Source organism: Prinia subflava, chromosome 3 (genome assembly GCF_021018805.1).
Source record: "Prinia subflava isolate CZ2003 ecotype Zambia chromosome 3, Cam_Psub_1.2, whole genome shotgun sequence".
In the NCBI taxonomy this organism is placed as follows: Eukaryota; Metazoa; Chordata; class Aves; order Passeriformes; family Cisticolidae; genus Prinia; species Prinia subflava.
This window is the reverse complement of record NC_086249.1, coordinates 98940049-98961162: the sequence shown is the minus strand read 5'-3', so window position 1 is coordinate 98961162 and position 21114 is coordinate 98940049. Positions and strand designations below refer to the sequence as shown.

General features: G+C 40.3%; 1 protein-coding gene across 4 annotated transcripts in view; it reads right to left on the bottom strand.

The window, feature by feature from the left end:
* Nucleotides 1–3942: 3942 nt before the first annotated feature.
* PRRG1 (proline rich and Gla domain 1) overlaps nt 3943–21114 on the bottom strand; it is a 531308-nt gene continuing 514136 nt past the window's right edge. For 2 of the 4 annotated variants that reach the window (XM_063393004.1, XM_063393006.1), the window contains exons 2-4: nt 18630–18679; nt 13805–13965; nt 3943–7207 (exon numbers count right to left, since the gene is read on the bottom strand). In XM_063393004.1, the coding sequence (XP_063249074.1) occupies nt 6689–7207; nt 13805–13965; nt 18630–18639 (690 nt within the window). In that variant the 5' untranslated portion in view covers nt 18640–18679 and the 3' untranslated portion in view covers nt 3943–6688. Of the gene's footprint in view, nt 7208–13804; nt 13966–18629; nt 18681–21114 lie in introns of all 4 variants that reach the window. The other 2 variants (XM_063393005.1, XM_063393007.1) reach the window with 2 other exon arrangements.

Below are 21114 nucleotides of genomic sequence, written 5' to 3'. Positions count from 1 at the left end.
CAGGTTCCAGATGAAATGTGTGATCCATAAAGTGTCAGTGCTGGTGTCAACAGCATACATAAAAATCAAGAGAGCAGTTCAAACCGACACCCTATGATATCCCATAGCAGAAATACACTGGTCTGCTTTCCAACAATCCATAAGAAGTTAGCAAGTAAATTAAGTCTATGTTAAGTAGTTTAAAATCACTGTATCCAGAGATCTGCACACAGTATAGAGAATTTCAAAAATTTTGAAGCTTGAGGAAGATAAAGACTACAAGCTTAGTCTAACATTCAAAGCTGCCTAATGCCCTGCAATGGAGGCAACACAAGTTCAAATCCTTGCTCCAGGGCTGTGGGTGAAGGTCAGGGTGAGCACCAGCCTCCCTCAGGGGCTGGGGGTTTGCTGACAGCCTGGCACTGGGATCAGGGTTTTGTGAACAATTTTCAGGGGGTCAAGGCTGGGTTATGCAGAACCATAAATGCTGAAATCTGAAAGCAACGTGCAGAGCAGAACCCCCCTTTTTTAAACATTCCTGCCAGGGGAGGAGATGGCAGTGTTTTTACAGAGCCAAGCTGCTTGTGTGGAAAGGCTGGAAGGTAATGATGGTGGAAGCACAATTAGGCAAGAAAAGGGAAACTAAGCTACAAGTAACACTTCTTAAGGCTGAAAAAATGAAGAGAAAATAACATTAGACATTATTTTCAAAGCTACATTTCTTGTTGAATATCTGCACAATAAAAATATCAACTGTTACGCACTTTGCTAAAGGAGCATGTGAGAGATTTTAGAGGGAGAAGAAAAAGGAGGTATCATTATTCAGCACTTTCATCAAACAAAATGTAAAAACCAGCAAGCTAGTAAATAGGAAAAAACCCAACTCACCTAGAAACAGAAAAATGAAAAAAAAAGAAACATGTAGCTTTTCATGATTACATATATAATTTACCTTCACCCATCTGTAAGGAAAAACCTATGGTTAGAATACAATCATGAACAGAAAAGTAGACACAACAAAAGCGTAAGGAAAAAAGCACAAATAGTAATTCTAATAGTAAATGACAATAAATTACTTGTGCTGATAGAGTTTAGGGGTACTCGCTGGGGAAAATGTTTGAGCTGGTCCCATCGCCCTTGCTCTTCTTTGACAGGATTGTTTTTCAAAGAAAGTCCTGGCAAGAGATGCTGCCTGCAGGGGTTTTAATCTTGGAATCATCCCACATGAGGTGGCTGCATTCAGACTGGGAGTGAGAAGGCCACAGGTGTTACAGACTGTGCCTCACTGTGTCACAGCAGGCTGACACCTGCCTCTGATCCCAAACGCTGCGTTCCTCCCCTCAGCTCTCTGTCCAGCACTGAAATACTGCCTGGCCTGGGTGTGAGCACCAGCAGGGTCAGGAAGGAAAGCAGGAATGCCTGGCTCCCAGAGCCACGATGTACAGCTGTGTGTCACCAAACAAACAACTGGAGCCCCTGTGCACAGCCAAGAGCGGCTGCTGCGCCGCTGCCAGCAGCAAGAGCTGAGTGAGAAAATAAAGAAAAATCAGATTGGGAGCCTCTGAGCCATGGAACTGATCCAGGGTCTGCTGTGTGGGAAAACACACATCCAACACCACAGGAAAGGCCAGAGAGACAGGCTGGTATAGATTACTCCTTATGCAGAGATTTCATTGCTGGTAGTATCAAAATGATTTTTTTTTTTTTTTAATACTTGCTTCCCTCTTGCTTTAAGCTCTGCAGCTAACCCCAGGAGCCACACTGCTAGGCACAATGCTTCCAAGTGGAGAAGGAAACAGCAGGGCACTCTGAAAATTGTCATTTTGATTCTCAGGCTTTTTTTCTGAAGGGGAAAACAGCACAGCACTCAATGTGTCTTTACTGCAGGATACACAGAGAGAGGACAGGCAAAGAAGACACAGGTCTAATATTACAGCAAACATTTGCAGAGATCTAAACAGTAAGTATAGATGTGTAATATGCTGTATAATATATGTGCCGGAGATATCTGTATGTATCTATCTACAGATGGATAGAAATGGTCAAGATAGCATAAGCAAGACTTTGCCTGCACTGACTTGTTACTTAGCATTCAATATCTCACTGCCAAATGAAAAATACAATTACTGAGATACCCCTGCAGAAGAAAAGTGTACTTCAACTTTCTGGCAAAATTCAAAGTTCAATTACCCTGTAGCAAATCAATCAAATGTGTGTGCAGCAAGCAATGAAAAAGTACAGATGTCACCTCAGTGCATTCAGTTCAACACGGCTTTCCTTCTTTTTAAAAATCAGCAAGTGGCACGAGGAGACATTTACAAAGCTCACATTATGCAGAAAATAAAAAGAAATCTATCAGTGTGATTTAGAGCAGCACAGCACAGTGCTCTGGGCACGAGAAGCAATAAATAATGAGCATTCATCACTGGTAACCTGTGCAATGATCTGATTTTTATAGACACTGAGATTCATGACCCCAGTTTGGCTCCGTGTCCCCCGTTCCCATGGCTGGAAGCCAGGCCTGCAGGGCCAGCCGTGTGCTGAGCCCTGTGCACAGCACAGCCCGTGCTGAGGGACGTGTGGCAGGACAGACGTGTGTGTGCACTGCCAGCCACAGTCCTGTTGGGATGCTGCTGGCCTGGATACACAAGTGAAAGCTTCCCAAGGGGAGCACGGGGCCACGCTGGCACTGACAGCTGGGAAAGTCACTGCCCTTGGCTGCTTCAAGCCCTTTCTCCGCCCTTTCGTTAGCAGCAGCACAAAACTGCACTTGAGTCCACAGCTCTGAGACACAGACCTCGCCCTGGGCTCCTCCAGCCTCTCCCACAGACTATCCCAGGGGACAGGGACACTTTATCCTGAGCACCAGAGTGGGAAGGGATGATGCACACTTTGTATTGCCTGGGATGGAGACCTTCAGCTTCCAGCAGGGATCATTACAAAAGGTTGGGCTCGGTTTTGTTCTCTGTTAATTCATCATTCCTGGAGCCGACATGAAATTTGTAATCATTTTCAAGTGGCTGAAGGGAACTTTGAAATTACATCCTCCAACTTGAACATTTTTTGCTAGTTTCCTTTCCCTGAGCTTGTGACTTATTTAGCTATGGCTACAATAAAACACAGGATATTCTGAGTTAGAAGGGACCAAAAGGATCATTAAGCACAGCTCTCAAGTGAACAGCCCATGCAGGGATGTTCACCCACAACCTTGGTGTTATTAACACCAGACTCTAAGCAAATGAGCTCATCTCAGTGTTAAATGCCTTTTTTTTTAATAGGAAACAATAGAAATTCACAACTCTGATAAAAATTGAGCCTGGACTTTAAAACAATAGACTTGCCTATCTGCAAACAAAATTATGTTTGTATTTTATATCATCAAAACAACGGATTCATCAAACTGATTAAGTCCATAGAACGATGGAAATTAAAAGACCACTTAAATACACAAATTTAATACTCACTGTAGTTGTGTAAAATTGATATTTTGAAACATTAGAGGCATCTTAAAAATTTTTATTTAGCATGTTGAAAAACAAACGTTACAAAAAATTTCCTATAAACATAGGCAAAAATGTTTAAATAGGATAATTTAATGTAAACCAAACCCCTTTAAAATATACAATACTGTAATCAGAGGTTATTTACATCCAGTGAAGAGAGAATAACCTTCACTAATGTTAATATCATCTAAGCAAATCAATTTCCATAATTTCTAAAAACAGTGCCACCTTGAAGTTAGTTTTAGTAGCTAAATAATTTCAGTCTTAATACAAGATGAAATTCAATGTTACATTCAGAAGAGGGAAAGGCAGTATCCTGACTATTCATGTCATCAGTCAAGACAGCACTGCATTCAGAGTTGCAAAACCTTAGAGAGGTACAACTATAAATTGATATTTTTTGCATGACAATGCCATTACAAGATAGGTAAAATAATAAGAAAAAAAAACTGTAAAAAAACCCAGTACAAATAAAATTTTATTTTTCAATCAGGTTAGAAAAGCCAACCACAAGATAAAGCTATTTTCTCACATTTCACAAAACAGAACAAACAATTTGTAAGTTGACACTATTCCAACATGGAGAAAACTGTTCATGTTTTTTAGAGGAAATGCATTTACACAACTGTTCCACGCAGGTTTTGTTTAAATATTAAATTTATTCACCAAGACATAAATTTATAGCCCACAATGGCTTTCATACTCATGTACTCATGGAAAAGGCATTGTCCAATTAATTCAACTCACAGATCACTTATAGTTTTTGGTTGTGACTTTTTTTGGAATGGCAAGCATCGATTTTGGATTGCACATAAAAACATCTACAGGACACAGTAACAGGATAAAGTAGCTTACCCAACCTAGGAGCCAGAAACAAACTCTTTAAAAGTGGTGGTGGAATACAGAGTAGAGAAAACACAGAAAAGAGGGAAAAGCCAGCTCATCTCTAAACCACTAAGGCAGACTGCCCGTCTTCAGGGGATGATGGCAGCTGCTTAACAACCTAATGTGACATGGGTGATCTCCGTGCATTTCCTACAGGAAAGTCCTGTATCCTGACAAGGAAGTTACTGCTAAAACTACTATCTGTGCTGGCAGGCACAGGAGGTGCCAATATGGCACAGACACTGAAGTTCCAGCTGTTTCTGAGGTGGTTCCTGCATGCTGGGATGAGGCACTTTGTTCTGGTGAATCTGCCTAAAGCAGTGTATTTATTAACTCTTGCTCTCTATGAAAGGAGCTTTAACTTCCACAAGTGGCAATTCAGGATTCACAAGAGCTAAAACCACTTCAAAAGAAAAGGTCTCACAGTCCACAAACAAAACCCAGGCAATTTTTACTACAAGTGTCCAAAACATACTGTACTTATCTGCTTATCTTAATATAGCTATTATATATAATGAATATAAACACGAGTTACAGTTTGGACAGTGAAGTCAGGAGTTCCTCTCTAATAAAACTTGCCTTAGCAGCTGAAGACCCCAGGCAGGCAACAAAGGCAACCAAATCTTTGCCAAAAATGAGAACTCCTGACTCCACTTGTCGATAACTTAGATCATATTCACCAAAGTGTGCATTTACACACCCACTGATAACCATCCACGTCCTTCCAGTCTCCTTCCATAAAAATCCTTTGGGAACAGTGGGGCCAAGCCCCCACGAGAGGGACATTAAGAGCAATTTCAAACAGATGGCACTGGCATTTCATTTGGGGTGTTTGACACAGGACAGTTTGGGTTTCTGTTGCAGGAAAGCCAACATAACATAATTTAGTCCTTCAGGGCATTTTAATTGGTGTTAATTGATGAGTAGAACACAGAACAGTATTAAGCTAATGCCACGCTACTTGGTGTGGGAAGAAAAAACCTGAAACTTAACACTCAGAAATTAAACCAAGCAATCAGCTTTTACATCAACCTGTGAAAGAAGAATCACCACACTAGAATTTGTACCACCTAAACCAAGTGGAAGAAATTCTGTACAAGCCTGTATGTGACTTGCATCCATCTCTTCAGCCTCAAAAAGTCACTCCACACTAATGCTTGGGGTTATGCCTGCATGTTCTCAGGATTCCTTGTTGGAATGGATAAGCAATGAATCTATCTGTTGTTGAAAAAAGACATTTATATTCTCTGCAAAGAATTTCCACAGGCACCAGCACACAGTGCACACAAGGTACGTGTCAATAGGCAAGGGAGTATCAGAACTTGAGGAAGGGGTTTATAGCTGGCAAAACCTTGAGGAAGGTTTTCATAGTTGGAGAAAAAAGGAAGTCACAGACACTGAATTTCTTTCCTTTTTCCCCCTTTAAAAAGGAAAGTAATGCCTTTGGGTGTATGTGCTTATAGATTACATCCTGGTCCCAGTGAAATTCACAGTAGGAAGTCCATCAGGATTTTATCCACTCATGAACACTTCACTATTACTGTTGCATGAACTTTCAAGTTCTGAAGTTAACATATGCACACTTCTCACCTCTAGAATACAAAAGTAAAACCACATAGGAAAACAGTAAAGGTAGAACACAGATAAAAACTTACACCATTAAATTCATCAATTAGTGTCTTGAATTGTCAGCCTCTAAGCATTTACAGAACTTTGAGCTGTAATAGCAAAAGCTTTAGAATACACCTCTCCTGCTAGGACTCTGGAATTATTGCTCTTACACCAGCAATCTCTACACGAGATGCTGGTTTGAACACAAAGGCTCCCAGCCTCCTGAGGGCCAGGAGAGGGTGCAGCAGGTAACAAAAATCCAAGTGAGAAAAAGGAACCAACCAGACAAGAGGCAATACTGCAAAATCAGTCCCCTCTAGTGTAAATAACTATTAAAATGTCACTTAAGGATTCCCTATTGCAGGGAATTCTGACAGTCTGCAGTAAGAAAGGGGAGGGGGATCCCACAAGTCTTGTGGGGAATGTGGACAGTGTTTGGAATAAAATGAGTGACATCCTTCAAAACAGAGGTACTTTGGAGAAGTATGACAGAGCACCACATCTGTATCTGCATTACACTCTCAATACAGATTCCTTATCTTTTAGGACATTCGATAGGGGAAAAAAAAAAATCCCAAACCCAAAGAACCTAAAAAAGGTGAAATTCATTGTATACAAGTCCGTTAGATTACAGAAATGCATAATAAGCCAAGATAAAGTGCTACAAAATGATTAATGATGTTTAAAAGGTCCGTGGCATTCCTCTTGTTTCACTTAGTACTGGTGACAATGGGGGTTAGTGCAATGGCATTGGCTGAACTGGAATTCACAATGTCTTCGTATTGTGGGGGTGGGTCTAAATGCTGCTCAGTTTCGCTTCTTCTCACACTGATTTCCCCCGTGGCTTCCTCATAGGAAGGAGGAGGATCACAGTTTGAGAGCCTTGTGGATATTGAGTCTGACTGTGCGTCCGAAAAGCTCAGACCTCCTGGAGAGAGCCCACTGACTTCATACATTTCGTCCTGTGGGGAATGAACAATGCTGAGAGGCGGCGGGAGGGGCCCTCTGCCGTCAGCACCATCGCCCAGCGCTCCGTGGGCTCCCCTGTGCACGTACACAGACTGCCTACGCATTTTCTTTTTAAACAGGCATCTCCAGATGACAAAAATGACAATGAGGATGACAAAAAGGCCAATGATTAATGGAAATGCAAGGTAAAATGAATACCAGCTATGTCCTGTGTTACTTTCTCCCTGAAGTCCGTTTTTGTAGACTTTCCAGAACTCCTTCTAGAAGAGCAAGACACAACATGTCAGAAACTATAACACAGTTAATAAAAAACAAGCAATGTAAGCAAGTGTTTTAAAGCATGAGGAGAAAAACAAAAGGCATTTCAAACATTGATGATTAAAAGAAGAACTGGCATGGATAAGCACAGACAAACTTTCAATTTTTCTTCTCATGTGATTAATGATATAAGAGAGATTTGGTTTTGCAAACAAACTCCTCACAACTTTTAACATTCTTAGATCTGCACTCAATATTTACAAACATGCAGCAGAGACAGGGCTAAGCAATAATACACTCAGAAAAGAAAAAACCCAACCACAAAACAAACTAGGAAAGAAATATCTCAAAAGCCCCTGCCTAATCAGCACGAACATCAGCCATCTGGCAGATCAGAATCTGTCAGCACCACTCAAGGTACAGGTTTGGGTTTGTTTGGTTTTTTTGGGGGGGAATTTGTTTGTTTGTTTAAAATTGCAATAATACACTAGTGCAATTTTATATGGAAACACTGGCTCACAATGACAGACCATTTTGGCAAAGCACAACTATGCTGCACTGTCTTATCATAATTTAGACATGCCCCACCCTCTGGCTCAGACAGCAATTGCTGTCAGCTTATTTTGAGTTGATCCAGATCCTCTGTTTACAGTTAAAAATAGCTCCATAACTATGAGACTATCACACAGGTTATTATAGTCTAGAAACCCTGACAACAGAGCTACAGATAAATGGAACATAAAGTGAAAATATGAACAAACGAAAACAAAGATGAAGGGGGACACCAATACTTGAAATTCCTCTTTACTGTGTTAATATGAGCAAGTGGGAGCACAAATACCATGTTACCATCAAATTTCTTCTGCAGTGAATGCAATGAAGAAACAGCACAAAAGAAAAGCATACCCTGACTCAAAAAAGTAGCCATCTTTACCTGTAATGTTTCTCCTGCTATGAAACACTTCCACTGAATTTTATAGTCATAATTTAGTGTGTTTTAGTATATTGGAGTATAATTAAAAAAAACAAACCCCAAAACACTGTAATTAATGACACCCTCCCAGTCCATGCCAGAATCTCTGAACTCTAGTTTTCTTTTAAAATGCACAGACTTGACCCTCTCATCCTCCTGCCAGCATCACATTAATTTTAAATGACAGCACAATTTCATGCAACTATTTATAAAATAGTCACCAGGTAGAACTGAAATTGTGATTTCTCAGTTGCTAGTAAATGATGTATTTAGGTTGCAGGCTGACTTTGTGCACAGACCAATCAGATTCATAATTTTTTTTAGTTCAGGCCTGCTGCCACATGATGAGCATTAAACAGAAAATGCCACCAAACTGACCCCAGAGGCAGCTTGAGTCCAGGAGCAGCACAATCCCTGCAGCTTGGAGGTCAAGGCCTTTCCCTGTGCAAAGGCAGGACCAGGACACCACGGGCAAATCACACACTTCTGGACCAGAATTTACTCAGGTTAAGAGCAATGCCATGTACATGAAACAATTGACTCTCCTGTAAATTTTCTTTACCAAATATAAATTCAGTCGTTCTTATGTGTAGGTGCAAATTCAAAAACCAAAACAATTTCAGCTCCTACACCAATCCAGGATAAGGCATTTTCCCTAAATTTTAAGGCTTGATAACACAAGCAGGTTGTCACAGTGCCCCTCTTTGAGGTGAACCCAGGTCCAAATCATCTAAGCTGTGTCAGGTGGCCTTGGCTTCAAACCAAGCAAGAGAGACTGGAGAGATGGACTCTAAAGACTTCTCTACAAGGGCTCTCCTTGACATGTGTTCCACAGTGGACCCCAAGCCAACTGTTCAGAGTTTAGAAAAATGTATTTTGGGGGAACTAACACTGAAAAATATCATTAGCTGCACAACTGAGGGCTTTTGGGATCTCTGCATGATAAAACCTGGCAGAACCTCACCCTCTCCCCACCAGACTACCAGGCAATTAAGAATACCTGTTACTTTTGCATCTGGTTAGAATTCCAGCTAACTAGATTACTTAGTGGAATAAATAATATATTAATATTATATTATTATAATATATATTATATTAATATATAATAACTGAAAAAGCGGAAAAGGATTCATTAGGATTATGAAATGCTGCTGTATGTACTGGAATCAAACTTCTCACATCATTGTTCTGTGGCCTCAGTGGCAGCAAAGGAATAAAATCGTACAATGTCTGTTTTTAAGACCCAAGATTTACTGAAAGCAATTAAATATACTGTGCAAGGATATGTCATTTTAAAGACTCTCTGGAGGAAAAAGGTCGTTTTGATGAAAAAGAAGGAATCACACTTCTCCCTAACAATCTGTTATGTGTTGCAGACTGTAGAGGAAATTCACCTTCTCCAAGAGAAGGGTAGCAAATAGTGACAGGAATGTGAATATTGTTTCCACATTATCTCTAGGTCAGATCTATCTGCTGTAGGAAATGTCTGTGTATCTTCAGAAAGCTGAAACAGCATCTCTCCTTGGCACTCTGCTACTCAGCAAAGCAGCAGCAAATCTGTTCTGCTCTCCCAGATTTGCAGGCACTTAGTGCAGAACAGGGTGTGTTGCTTTAGGGATGTTTGACTTGGTGATGTGACCAGACAGATGCATAAAGAGCTTAAAATAAGAGTTTAAACTGCCTTAAGGATGAAAGTAGTTTAATGTCCTCTTTCATTTATATGCAAGACAAAGAAAATTCAAGATAGTTTAGACATTCCCCACTCCCTGGTCAGAAACTACTTGAGGTCTAACACTATCTTACAAAGACAGAGGAATTCAGTTCTTGCTTAGTCATTAAAAAAAACTTTAAATGTTCTTCTTCACAGGAAAAGAAAAACAAAACCAAACAACCCCAAAACCAATAATAAAAAAACCAACTCCACAAAACTGCATAAAAAATAAACTTGTTAGCATACTAGATCCTGGGTTCCCAGCTTGCATTTTTGCAAGTCAGCTCTCCAAGGGAAGCACAAAGACTTTTAGCTCTAGACTGCCACAATTGACAGGAGCTGCAGGAAATTCATCTTTCAGGTCTGAGCTGCACAGCTGCCAAGCTGTCACTCTGCTCTGCCACCCCACAATTACACTGCAGAGTAAAGGGATGGTGCAGGAGGAGTACAAGACAGCTGGTCACAGTCAAATCCTGCCCAACAAAGCCACAGAAACTTAGATGAGTTTGCACAATGTGAGGATTTTACAGTTGTACAAATTGTATTTGTATTTTCTGTTTGTAAAAGAACTACTGTTTGAAAAAGACCAAGAGGGGGAAGACTGAAAATTTACAAAGTATCTACAGAATTCACACAGAAAGTTAAAGAGTAATTTATAAGCTGGAAAACTCACCTCACAAACATCCCTCCCACAGTTGCTGGTCTCTAACTGACAACAGAAAGGACTTTCTGCTCCACAGAATTACTAACTTGTGATTAATGAAAAGGACACTTCAGTAATCATTTATCTCTGAGTGCTATACAACTGGGAATAACAGGTGTAAAAGCCTTTTAAGGTTGAAAAACGTAAGCAGGCACAGAATCAGATAACTGCAATGGAAAAGACTTAGAAAACATTTAACATATATTCCTGCCAAGAACTATTTTTCTGAATGTACCTTAGTGCTTTGGCAAATCCAGTTTGAAATAATGAAAAGGAATTCTCAAAGGCGTCTCAAAGACAGTTACAGCAAAATTTTCCAGAATTCTGTTGCCCTTTCATTTGTAATACTTCTCAGAACAGTCAGTATCAGTTAGCTGGATCTGGATGCTGAATCAAATAAGGGATCCACAAGGAAGTCAAGACTCAATTCTCTTGAGAATTTCAGGGAGAGCCTTTACCACATCTGGCAGCACTGTCATCCTCAAATGATTCTTTGTCCATTGCCTGACTTGTTTTAAAGGTGGACTGATAATAAGCCAGTCAGAAGACAGCTTGGTATTCACCAGGCAGAGGGTGAGAACAGAGCACTAAGGGGAAGTGAGTGCACCTGCTACACTCTCCCCTTCTGGTCTGCCCCCAGATTCAAGTGGCAGGAAAAGAGTCACATCTTCTCTTATGAGTATTTATCCAGCATCCATAATTACACACAGAGTGACACTGGAAGTCTTACTTGATCACATCATTTTAGATCTGGTGCTGACAAGTTTTGAGTTGCTTACTAAGCTTTTTAGCAGTAGTTTGTTTGCTTTTCTTGAGTAAAGCAACAAAAAGAAGTTACCAATTGCACAAAAAATCTGTGACTTACAGCTTTTAAAATCTTCATGCAGTTTAATTTAAAAATGAGTTAATGGAAATTAATATCAGTGCATCACACTCAGATACTTCACACAGTAACCTTTGAATAAATCTTTGAGCATCCTAACAACCTCTAACACCTGACCAGTGACCAGTGCTGCCTGCAGGCTACAAACACCACCAACAAACAGCTTTACAAGATCACACCTAGGGCTCACCTTATCTGTAAACTTCTCTCTGACAGCAATCATTAGAGACTGCTGAAAGAGTTCAAACTCAGGCAGGCAGGGATACTCTCCCAGATTTCACATCTTTGTACCTCAAGGATTTCCATTAGCCAAAGTTGATTCCTCTTAATTAAGGGTTCCAGACTGATTTATCTTCCCTACATTTACATCACTGCTCTCTGAACCTATTCAGGCTTTCAGGATCTGAGACATCCTGTCCACAGCTCCATTAGCTGTGGTGAGGAGAGACTTCTGTTTGCTTTGAACCTGTACCTTTCCAGTTTCCTTTGAGGCCCTCTTAGCTCTGCTATCAGAAGGATGGCAAGTGACTGACCTCAGCACAGCCTTCATCGCACAGACATCATCACATATTCCCTGAGTCAAGTATTTTATGATCTATTGTTGTTACACAGGTCTTTCCATATCTTTGATCAATTGTCACACTTCTCTGGTCCTTCCTCACCTACTAATTTGCTTTTAAAGACACAGGGAGATGAGAGTTGTACACACTCAAGATGTGGGTAAGCTCTTTATTTTGATCCCTGTTCTTTTATTTTAGATTCTTAGAACTCTGGGCTTTTTGTTTTGGCTTTCTTTGACTGCTCAGCATTAAACTGAAGTCTTCATAGATTGAAATTTAGATCTTATTCCTGAATTGTGTTCAGAGACAATCATATATTATAATGAATGTTCCCAATTCCTCCACTTGCATTACATTTGTCAACACAGAATTTCATATTCTATTTTACCCACAAAGTCCTGCAAATTCTTCCCTGTTGGGTCTAGCCTAACATCACAGTTTTATTTTTATCACTAAATTTCAAGTTTTAAATAATAATTCTGAATATTTCAAAATCCCCCAGCCTTGAAAATACTGAATAGCATGTATGCACACTTGACATACACAATGCTAATTAAAAACTCACACACCAAAAATAACTTGAGGGAACTGCTCGATATTCTTTTAATATTACAAATCACCATGTTGCAGACCTGCCCAGAAGACTGCAGAAAAACAAAGAAGCAGACTTGATAAAAAATATGAAGACGGAGATTAGACAAAAAGTTACCATGAGATAAATAAGCTACCTTATTTATCATGAGATAAATAAGCCCCTATTTGAATTCCAGTCTATCTACACTATGAAAGCTTTGATCCTGTGTTTCTCTGAATACAGTATCTCATGTTCCCAGTCTGCTGCCTCCATTCCCTTCCCCTGGGCCACAGATGTTAAGCATTACTAAGTGGCTGTGGATGGATACTGCTGGGGGACACTGCACTAAATAAAGCCCAAGGAAATGAGGCTGCTCAGGCACCATTAGCAGAGCCTGGCCCATGAACAATTCCCCACAGCAGAATAGAGCAGCCAGGGAAAAAGGATACAGTAGTGGAAATGGATAAAAGGTCAGGACCTTATTGGAAGCTCCTTCAACACTTGTGGCAGAAAAGAAATGTATTTATTTCTATTTTACTACTTCCCAAATACCCCTGCAAGGAAAATGCTAATTACCATAGCATAAAATGTTCCTAAATGGGAGAAAGAAGCTGGCAGACAACACGTTTAGGTTATGTTTTCTCTAGTGACTGGAATAAAACGCAGAGGTGATACCGTGTTAGAACTTCATACAAGTTTTCTCATTGTACACATTATTTTTAATTACACAATAAGCTATCATTAGGAGCAGTCACACCAAGTCAAATTTGGGAGGTAAAAATGTGTGTGCAAGCCCTTTACAGCTTCAGAAAGAAGCAGCTTTGAAAAGACACCACATGTCCTACAACTTCATTTTAATAAATCTGCAAATTCTCATGCCAGTCTTACCCATCTCTCCAGCTATGTGTGAGATACACATCAATACCAACAATAAGATGGCAAGAACTTAAAATGTCCAGTATGCCTTAATACACTGGTTTTTTTTGATGCAGAGCTCAGCCACTGAAGAGTGGAATGTGTCACCTGTGTAAATTTTGGAAGAAATCTGCAAGGCTCCCCATGCAACTTTGGCCTCAAAATCACAATTTCCCTGCAAAACCCAAATCTAATGCAATGCTGGAAAATACACAAGCACTCAGCACACCCAAAAGTTTAGTGTGAATACACCCCACCCATCTTTACATGTAAAACATACCGTTTTTTCCTCATTTTCAAATGCTTCTCGTGCTTCTTCATAGCTACAGATTTCTTCTCTGCATTCATGTTCTATGTCACCTTGCTTTATTTCTTCCAGAAATGAGTTGGCTCTTGGGTATCTTTTTAACACAGAGTTGGCTTTGTCCTCTGTTAAGAAAACTGAATAAGAAGACAAGAGTCAACAAAGGTCACTTCTAAAATAGACACCCAACACCTCATGCTAGAATTGCTCCAAGAAAATATGCCTTTGAGAAGAAGTTTTTTCAAAGTCTTCACCTTTATTTGATATGATAAAAGGCCTTTCTTAGTTTTGCTCACTGTGGTAAGTAGCTGGGCCTACAATTTCAGTAGTTATTGCTAAAATGTAATAAATGCACAGACCTCAATTCAGACCTCATTCAATTCATGATCACAGTCATGTGTGGTGAAACAAGACTCAAGCTGGTACCCAGGAAGTCCTTGGAAGAGACAGGCATATGCTCAGCTCAAGCTGACACAGAACAAACAAATCCTGCTTGTCAATATCCACAATTATATTTCCAACTGCCTGAGGGCATCACAGCCAGAATGTTGTGAAGTTTTTGATATAAATATTTATGACTATTACCCAGAATCACAAACAACAGACAGCTGCATTTATCAGTGTTTAAGTCTGTAAGTTTTTATAAGCAACTTTGAAGCAGACTTGCTCCCTTCACTCCAGAACTCTCAACCATGAAATGGGAGCTCTTTTAAGTGTCTTTCTATTTTTTTGAACAATACAGAAAACCTCACCTTATTCAATGAATCAAACGAAACAATCCTAAAAGGCAACCGATGTTCTGACATAGGTACTCTTCATTGCTTCCCTTAGTTTGCTGTACAAGGAGGAGAGCTGGAAGCAATCTCTTTTGTTCTGATGTTCCAGCTTTCCATCAAACTCTCTGACCCCGTGATTTTTACATATGCATTAACCGGGAACACTTTGAAATCCATCAGCCTGAATTACCCAGGAGGTACATCTGCAGTGCATGATGCAGGAATTCTCCAGGTATTTCAGGTCAGGAAGCAGGAACATCGAGTCAGTGCTACACTGCTCATGGGCTCTGAGTGCCAGCAAGAGGGGATAATGACTCAATGCACTGCCACACGACTGCATTTGCAGCACTTTCTTGGCCTACACAATCACTTTGTGCATTGCTTCATTTGCAGTTAGCCTGAAGGGTTTTTTCCCCCCCCCTTAATCATCTGATTTTTAATGTTATAAAAGAAGGGCAGCAAGGAAACTGTGTTTTTGCTTTAGACAGATGTGGTGATATCTGCTAGCACTGATTAGCATAATTAGGCATAACTAATCTCAACTTGTTTAGTGTCTGTGGTATACTACTGTAATGGATCTACATGGCCAGGCTACAGGGGCGGCTTCTGTGAGAAGCTGCTAGAAAATTACCCAGTGCCAGTGGAGAAGGAAGGGGAGGAGGCGCTCCAGGTGCCAGAGCTGAGATTCCCCTGGAGCCCTTGATGCTGTCTGTGGTGGGGGACAGTGACAGAGCAGGTCTGGGGGCACCTGGCATCCAGCCAGGGTCAGTCAGTCACAATTTACAAATCATTAGAGAGTGTGCAGGAGAGTCACTGGCAGCCAGGACATGGAGGAGGTATCTCTGCAGACAAGGCAGCTCTTGCACACGTGGTTTATTGCACAGGGCGTGGGTGCAGAGCACTGCTTAGAGCTGCCAGCCACAGCTAGAACCAGGCCAGAAAGAGAGCCAAGTTCTTGTTACAACACCATAAATCTCCTTCTGTGTTGAATATTCTAATTGACACTAACCAATCCAGTGCAAGATACAAATCTTACAGCATTTCCATACAGCCTATAGGAATCCCTACCTTACCATTCTCTTCCCTGCACCCTTGGCAAGCAGGAGGGCATTGGTTAATCAAGGGGGATTGCCTTTAGCTAGCCACACCATTGTTCAGTAGCCGAGGGCTCGGTTTCTTACATCTCAAAGCTTGCCTTCATTTCTATCTCACTTGTAGGTTTCATATTCTTAAAATCTAAGCAGTCATATTTATAAGGCTTTCCTGTTGCATCTTCCCCAACAACAGCGATCTTCCTTTTGCAAAGGATTATATGAAGATGTGAAGATTGAATTCCACACCACCACGGACTCCTGTGCTCCCAGCTGAATACATTACACCCATGCATCACACGAATTACCCTGCTCATGAGGATGCTTGGGGTTCAGTGCATCCAGATCTGCAACTGCTGCAAATTTGGCTTTCTTCAGCACACAGACGAGCACATGGACACTTCCTATTGTGTAAGTTCATCGAGTGAATAACAGAAATTAATATTCAAAAATCTCTTCAAAAAGGAAAGAATAAAAGATGGCTTTTTTTCCACGTCCTGCACAATTCCCCTCACTTCCCTCTAGGCCTGAATAATTTAGTTTCTTTCAGCCTCATGCCTCAGTGATCACCTCAAGGCGATGAGCTGAAGGATTCGTCCATATCAGGAATGCAGCCATGCCTGGGGATGGACTGCAAGTGCTGTTCCTACTTCTCCCAACTCCTTATGGGCATTCCTGAAGGGAACAAGTGTCAGGACAGACTCTCCTAAAAGTGCCCATATGTAGAGGCACTGAAGAGTAGATAATGCACTCTAAATTAAGTTTCTCTTCCTCCAGCAGATAAAATGTAAGGGATTTCATTTCATGGCTGGAATCCATCCCCAAAAAGAGCAATGAGAGAAACGATGACAGCTTTGTATTGGATGCAGAGACAAAACAAACACAGGGAAATGCATGTTGCTGAAAATACCCTGGTTTACAGATTGTGGCTCTCAGAAAGAAGACACAAATACTTGTTTCTGCATGCACTTTCCAATTTCCAAAAGAATAAAGGTTTAAAAGCTGGTATGTTAAGAAATACTGTATTTGATATATATTGGTATGAGCTTTTAGTTAATACTTTGGTTTTCCAAAAGGAGATAATCATACATTTCTGAAATGCATTGATGAAGAACAGCAAAATGTTATTTCAGTTCAAGAATGGACAATATAGGACTATCTATACCCCCAAAGTTTTTATTTAACAATTCATAAGCAGAAGGCCTGTCTTCTCACAATATAGTATACAAAATGCACATAGTACAGAGACAAAAAAAAAAAGCCTGCTGAGGAAAATAAACTGTATCCCATATTAATTATGAATGTATCTGATAAATAAAAATCTCTGGCTAGTCCAGACCAGGAACACATTTTGACCCTGCAAGGTTGGAAATAAAAATGAAATATATTAACTTGTTTGTTTGGATGTGACATTTTTAATGCTTTACATAATCCTAGTGATTTCAAATCTCATTGAGAAGTCAATACAGATGTATCAAGGCAATAAAAACCTGCAACTGAAATACGGGGATTTAATGAGAATCAGGCACTGCCTGATGAGTCTTATAAAAAAAGATAATGGAACTGTACTGCAGAACCCACTCTGACTTCTCAGTATTCCAGGACCATAATCATGTAGATGTTCAGCTATAGCTGGATAGGAGTGTGCAAAAAGCCCACTTGGGTTGGATGCCCACCTAGCTAAGCCATAGCATGGCTGAATTCACTGCAGCTGTTACTGGGGAGCTGAACATAGTCAGGGAAGACTTGCATGTGGTAAGAATAAAGGAATGAAGCAAGGTAAGTCACTTCACTTTGTTAAAGAGATTAATCAGGAAATAAAGAATTTAAAAACAGTCAAAATCATTATTTTGGCCTTATATGACACAAATCATCCAAATCTTCTACTTCCCCAGTTTTTGTAGGATATAGATGAAGTTATACAGCAACCAAATTTAATGTGTTTGAATACATCATTTCTTCAGACATGCTTGTGCTCTGTATGTAATAATTGGCTTTTACCAAGTTTTTACGTATCAGAAAGCTTCCAAAGACTTAGTTTCACTTATTATTATTAGAGAGAACAATACAGTCAGATCAATTTATTGCACATCCTCTGGAAAGCCTGTCTGCTATGCTAGTAGTGAATGGATACTCTAGCAAGGTGAAACTCAGTCACAACTGGAGCCAGGCACAGACACAAGAGGATAAATATTTTGCAGCCTGCCAGCTGAAGCTGTCACAGGGAAAGGAAACAGGCTTTAGGTCTGTAGTGACAGAGGGAACAGGGAGCAGCAGCATGGGAGAAATATTCTGAGACACTGAAGTGCTGCCAAAGCAAAGCCCAGGGCAGCCCGGACACCAAAACCAGCTCTGGTGAGACCATTATTGAGCTTTCTTTTTTGACTCCTTACCAACATCTAAGCAGATTAAAATCACTACTAAATAGTAAAAACAAACATTTTAGTTGCTTATTTGAAGCTGCTACTGCTGTTAAATCCTTCTGTAGGTTATCTTAATAAATCCATTTGGTTTGAGAGGGTTGGAAGGAGAAAAATGATTTGTGTTTTTATTTTTAAAGTTTAAAAAGTGACTTCTTCTCTGAGAATTGGGAGTTACAGAGACAAGCTTAAAAACAGTTAAAACTAAAGTACTCAGGGCTGGAAATTCAGCTCCGTGGTCTTCATTCTGCAGCCAGCTTTCAAAGAGCCACAATAAGTCTGTGATGATTTTTATGGTCAGCAAGTAATAGCTCTGCCAGAACAGAGCTGTCCAGTTCAGCTCTGTGTAGGCAAAGATCTACATCACATGTAACATCAAAGCCAGTTCAGTGCCAGAGGGCATCTTTTGTGCAAAGAGACTGGGATTATGTGCTGAAGACAGTTTTGGGGTGTGTTACTGTCCACTCAACAGGAAATAATAGAGAATGCACACTCATCAGTAGGTTAAACTTACCACTATCCATGGTGATTGCTGTCAAGGCAGGGAACTTGCAAATATCAAGTCTGTAAACAAAAGAGGAAATATCCTGATGAGTTTGCAAATTACAATCAACTTGGACAAGCTTCTCTTGATTCCCAAATACTGGAACAAATACATCAGTATTTGAACTCCACGGTCAAAACTAATCCCTCTTTTGAGTTGTACCAGTTCTGCATGCAGGCTGATTTCAGTAGTATAGGAACACTATCCAAGAAAAAGATAACATCTGACCATTTCGAAATGGTTTAACATTTTTCAAGGCTTTTCAAATTCAGAATATCAAAAATGCTAATATGAAGTAAGTGGGTGTGTATAATTTCAAACAAAATGCAACCTGTTTTGCATAAGTGAACTTAAAAGGTATTACATTCTCCACTGTAATTACTTATACCTTAACTAAGACTTAAATTCACCCTGCAGAGATCATCAAGTCAACTCATTATCTTTAGTCTATAGATCAGGTTTTTTGGAATCAGAATGAACACATGGAAATTCATTCAGAGTCAGGCACTGATTAAAACAGGATGCCTGCATAAAGTTCAAGGGCAGAACAATTTCTGTGACTTGGCAAAGGAACCTGCACTGCACGAGAGGATCCCAACCTGCCCTACAAGACCTTACATGCACTTTGTACCTCATCTTGGAAAGAGAACAGACAGGAGATGCTCTCAATTGAGCAAGTGCCTGAAGCTCACTGCACCCACCAGGCAGAGAGCCAACATGAACTGCATCTGGAGGAAGCACGAGTAGTGCAGCTTCTTGGAGTCCTTTAGTATAGGAAAAGTCAGGAAAATAAAAGCTTTCAGCAAAGTAAGAGAAAGGTGCAACTGCCCAACCAAATTAGAAGAACACCACGAATAAATGTGTTTTTATTAATAAATTACCTACTCCTAAGGGTTAGCACCAGTCTTCAGAGGCCAGGTTACACATCAACTCATCACACCACCCAGATGTCCTCAATTTCCATAAATCCAAACCCTTAGAAGCAAACCTCTGTGTAAAAAGGTTGGCCACGCTGTTGTAATGAACAAAGAGGGGAAGTGAATGTTTCCAGCCTGGCCTGCCCAACACTGTAATAATTCCTCATGCAGGAGCAGACTGCAGTACTTGCAGTGCTGAGGTGAATGGTGCTCCATGAAGACATCCCAGCCTGCTACAAAACTGCAGGCATGGCACTACGAGATGTGGGATGAAGGAGCAAAATGATTTTAAAGCAAGTTCATCAACTCTCTGTAAAGGCAAATAAATGTGAATAAAGAGCAGACATTAAGGCACTCTGAAATCTCACCACCACAGTGTTTAGCTTGTTGTTGCTAAGTATTGTAGGTTGACAGAAGCAGAGGGCTTAATTTTTTTTCCAGAATATATATAAAATCTCTTTTAATAGCCAGAATTTTTCTTGGCAGACTACTCTATGCCAAAACAAATGACCTTTGCTCTTTGCTTCTTGAATAAAAATAAAATTAGCGTCATTTAATGATTGTCACATTGTCATAACCCAAATATCTGTGATAAAGAAACTGCTAAACTTACTGAAATAAACAGGTCATGAAAGACTTGGCTACTGCTCTATTTTCTTCACCCATTGCATTATTATTTTCTTTTGCCATTTATTACCCCCCATTTTCAGACAGCTTTTTTAGCAACAGTCTCCCAAATAAACACACACCATTAGAAGAGGCAGCACCCAGGAGTGCTCCCTTGCTCTGTCAAGTGGCAGCAGTGCAGTGAATTAAAGATACCTTTCCTATGCTCCCCCTCTTGAGCGGGGTCATTTTTTTTGCAATAAATTTCAGTTAGTCTTTAATGTTTTACCCTCCTAACAAAACTTGAGTGTGAATTTCTAAAACATTCAAAATCAAAACACCGAGACAGAACAAAAGCATCCACATCCATGAGTCACAACTCCTCTGTTGGCTCTGCCTACTTGGAACTGTGTTGGGAAAAAGGGGATTTTGTGCCTCCCCCCGCCACGGGATGTTTCCCAACAGGAGCAGAGCAAGTCACTGCCTCTGCCTTGGCACTTGGCATATCATGTTCTCTGGGAATGAACACCAGAACACTGACACACAGGTTGGGAAACTGGGGAAAACACAGGCAGAAGAAAAAAGAAAACAGAGAAGCCAAAATATGTTTTAATGTCTTCAAAGGAAATCGTATTAGGGACTAGTGACGAAATAAAGAGTTGCTGAATTGACTGCAGAACACAAATTGTGTTTCACTTCACCTCCTTCATTACAGAAGGAAACAGTATGCCCTTCTCTAGGAAATATCAAATACAGCTTTTCACTCAGTAGCTGTAGTGCAGAAACTTCCCTTCATCAATCCACATTAGATTTTTACAGCACTTACAAGTATTCAGACCTCCCTGGAACTAATTATGCCCATTCTCCAACAAATATGGTTTTTCTCTGCTCTCTTGACTTTCCTCTCAAACTTCTTCATTTCCAAGCTCCCA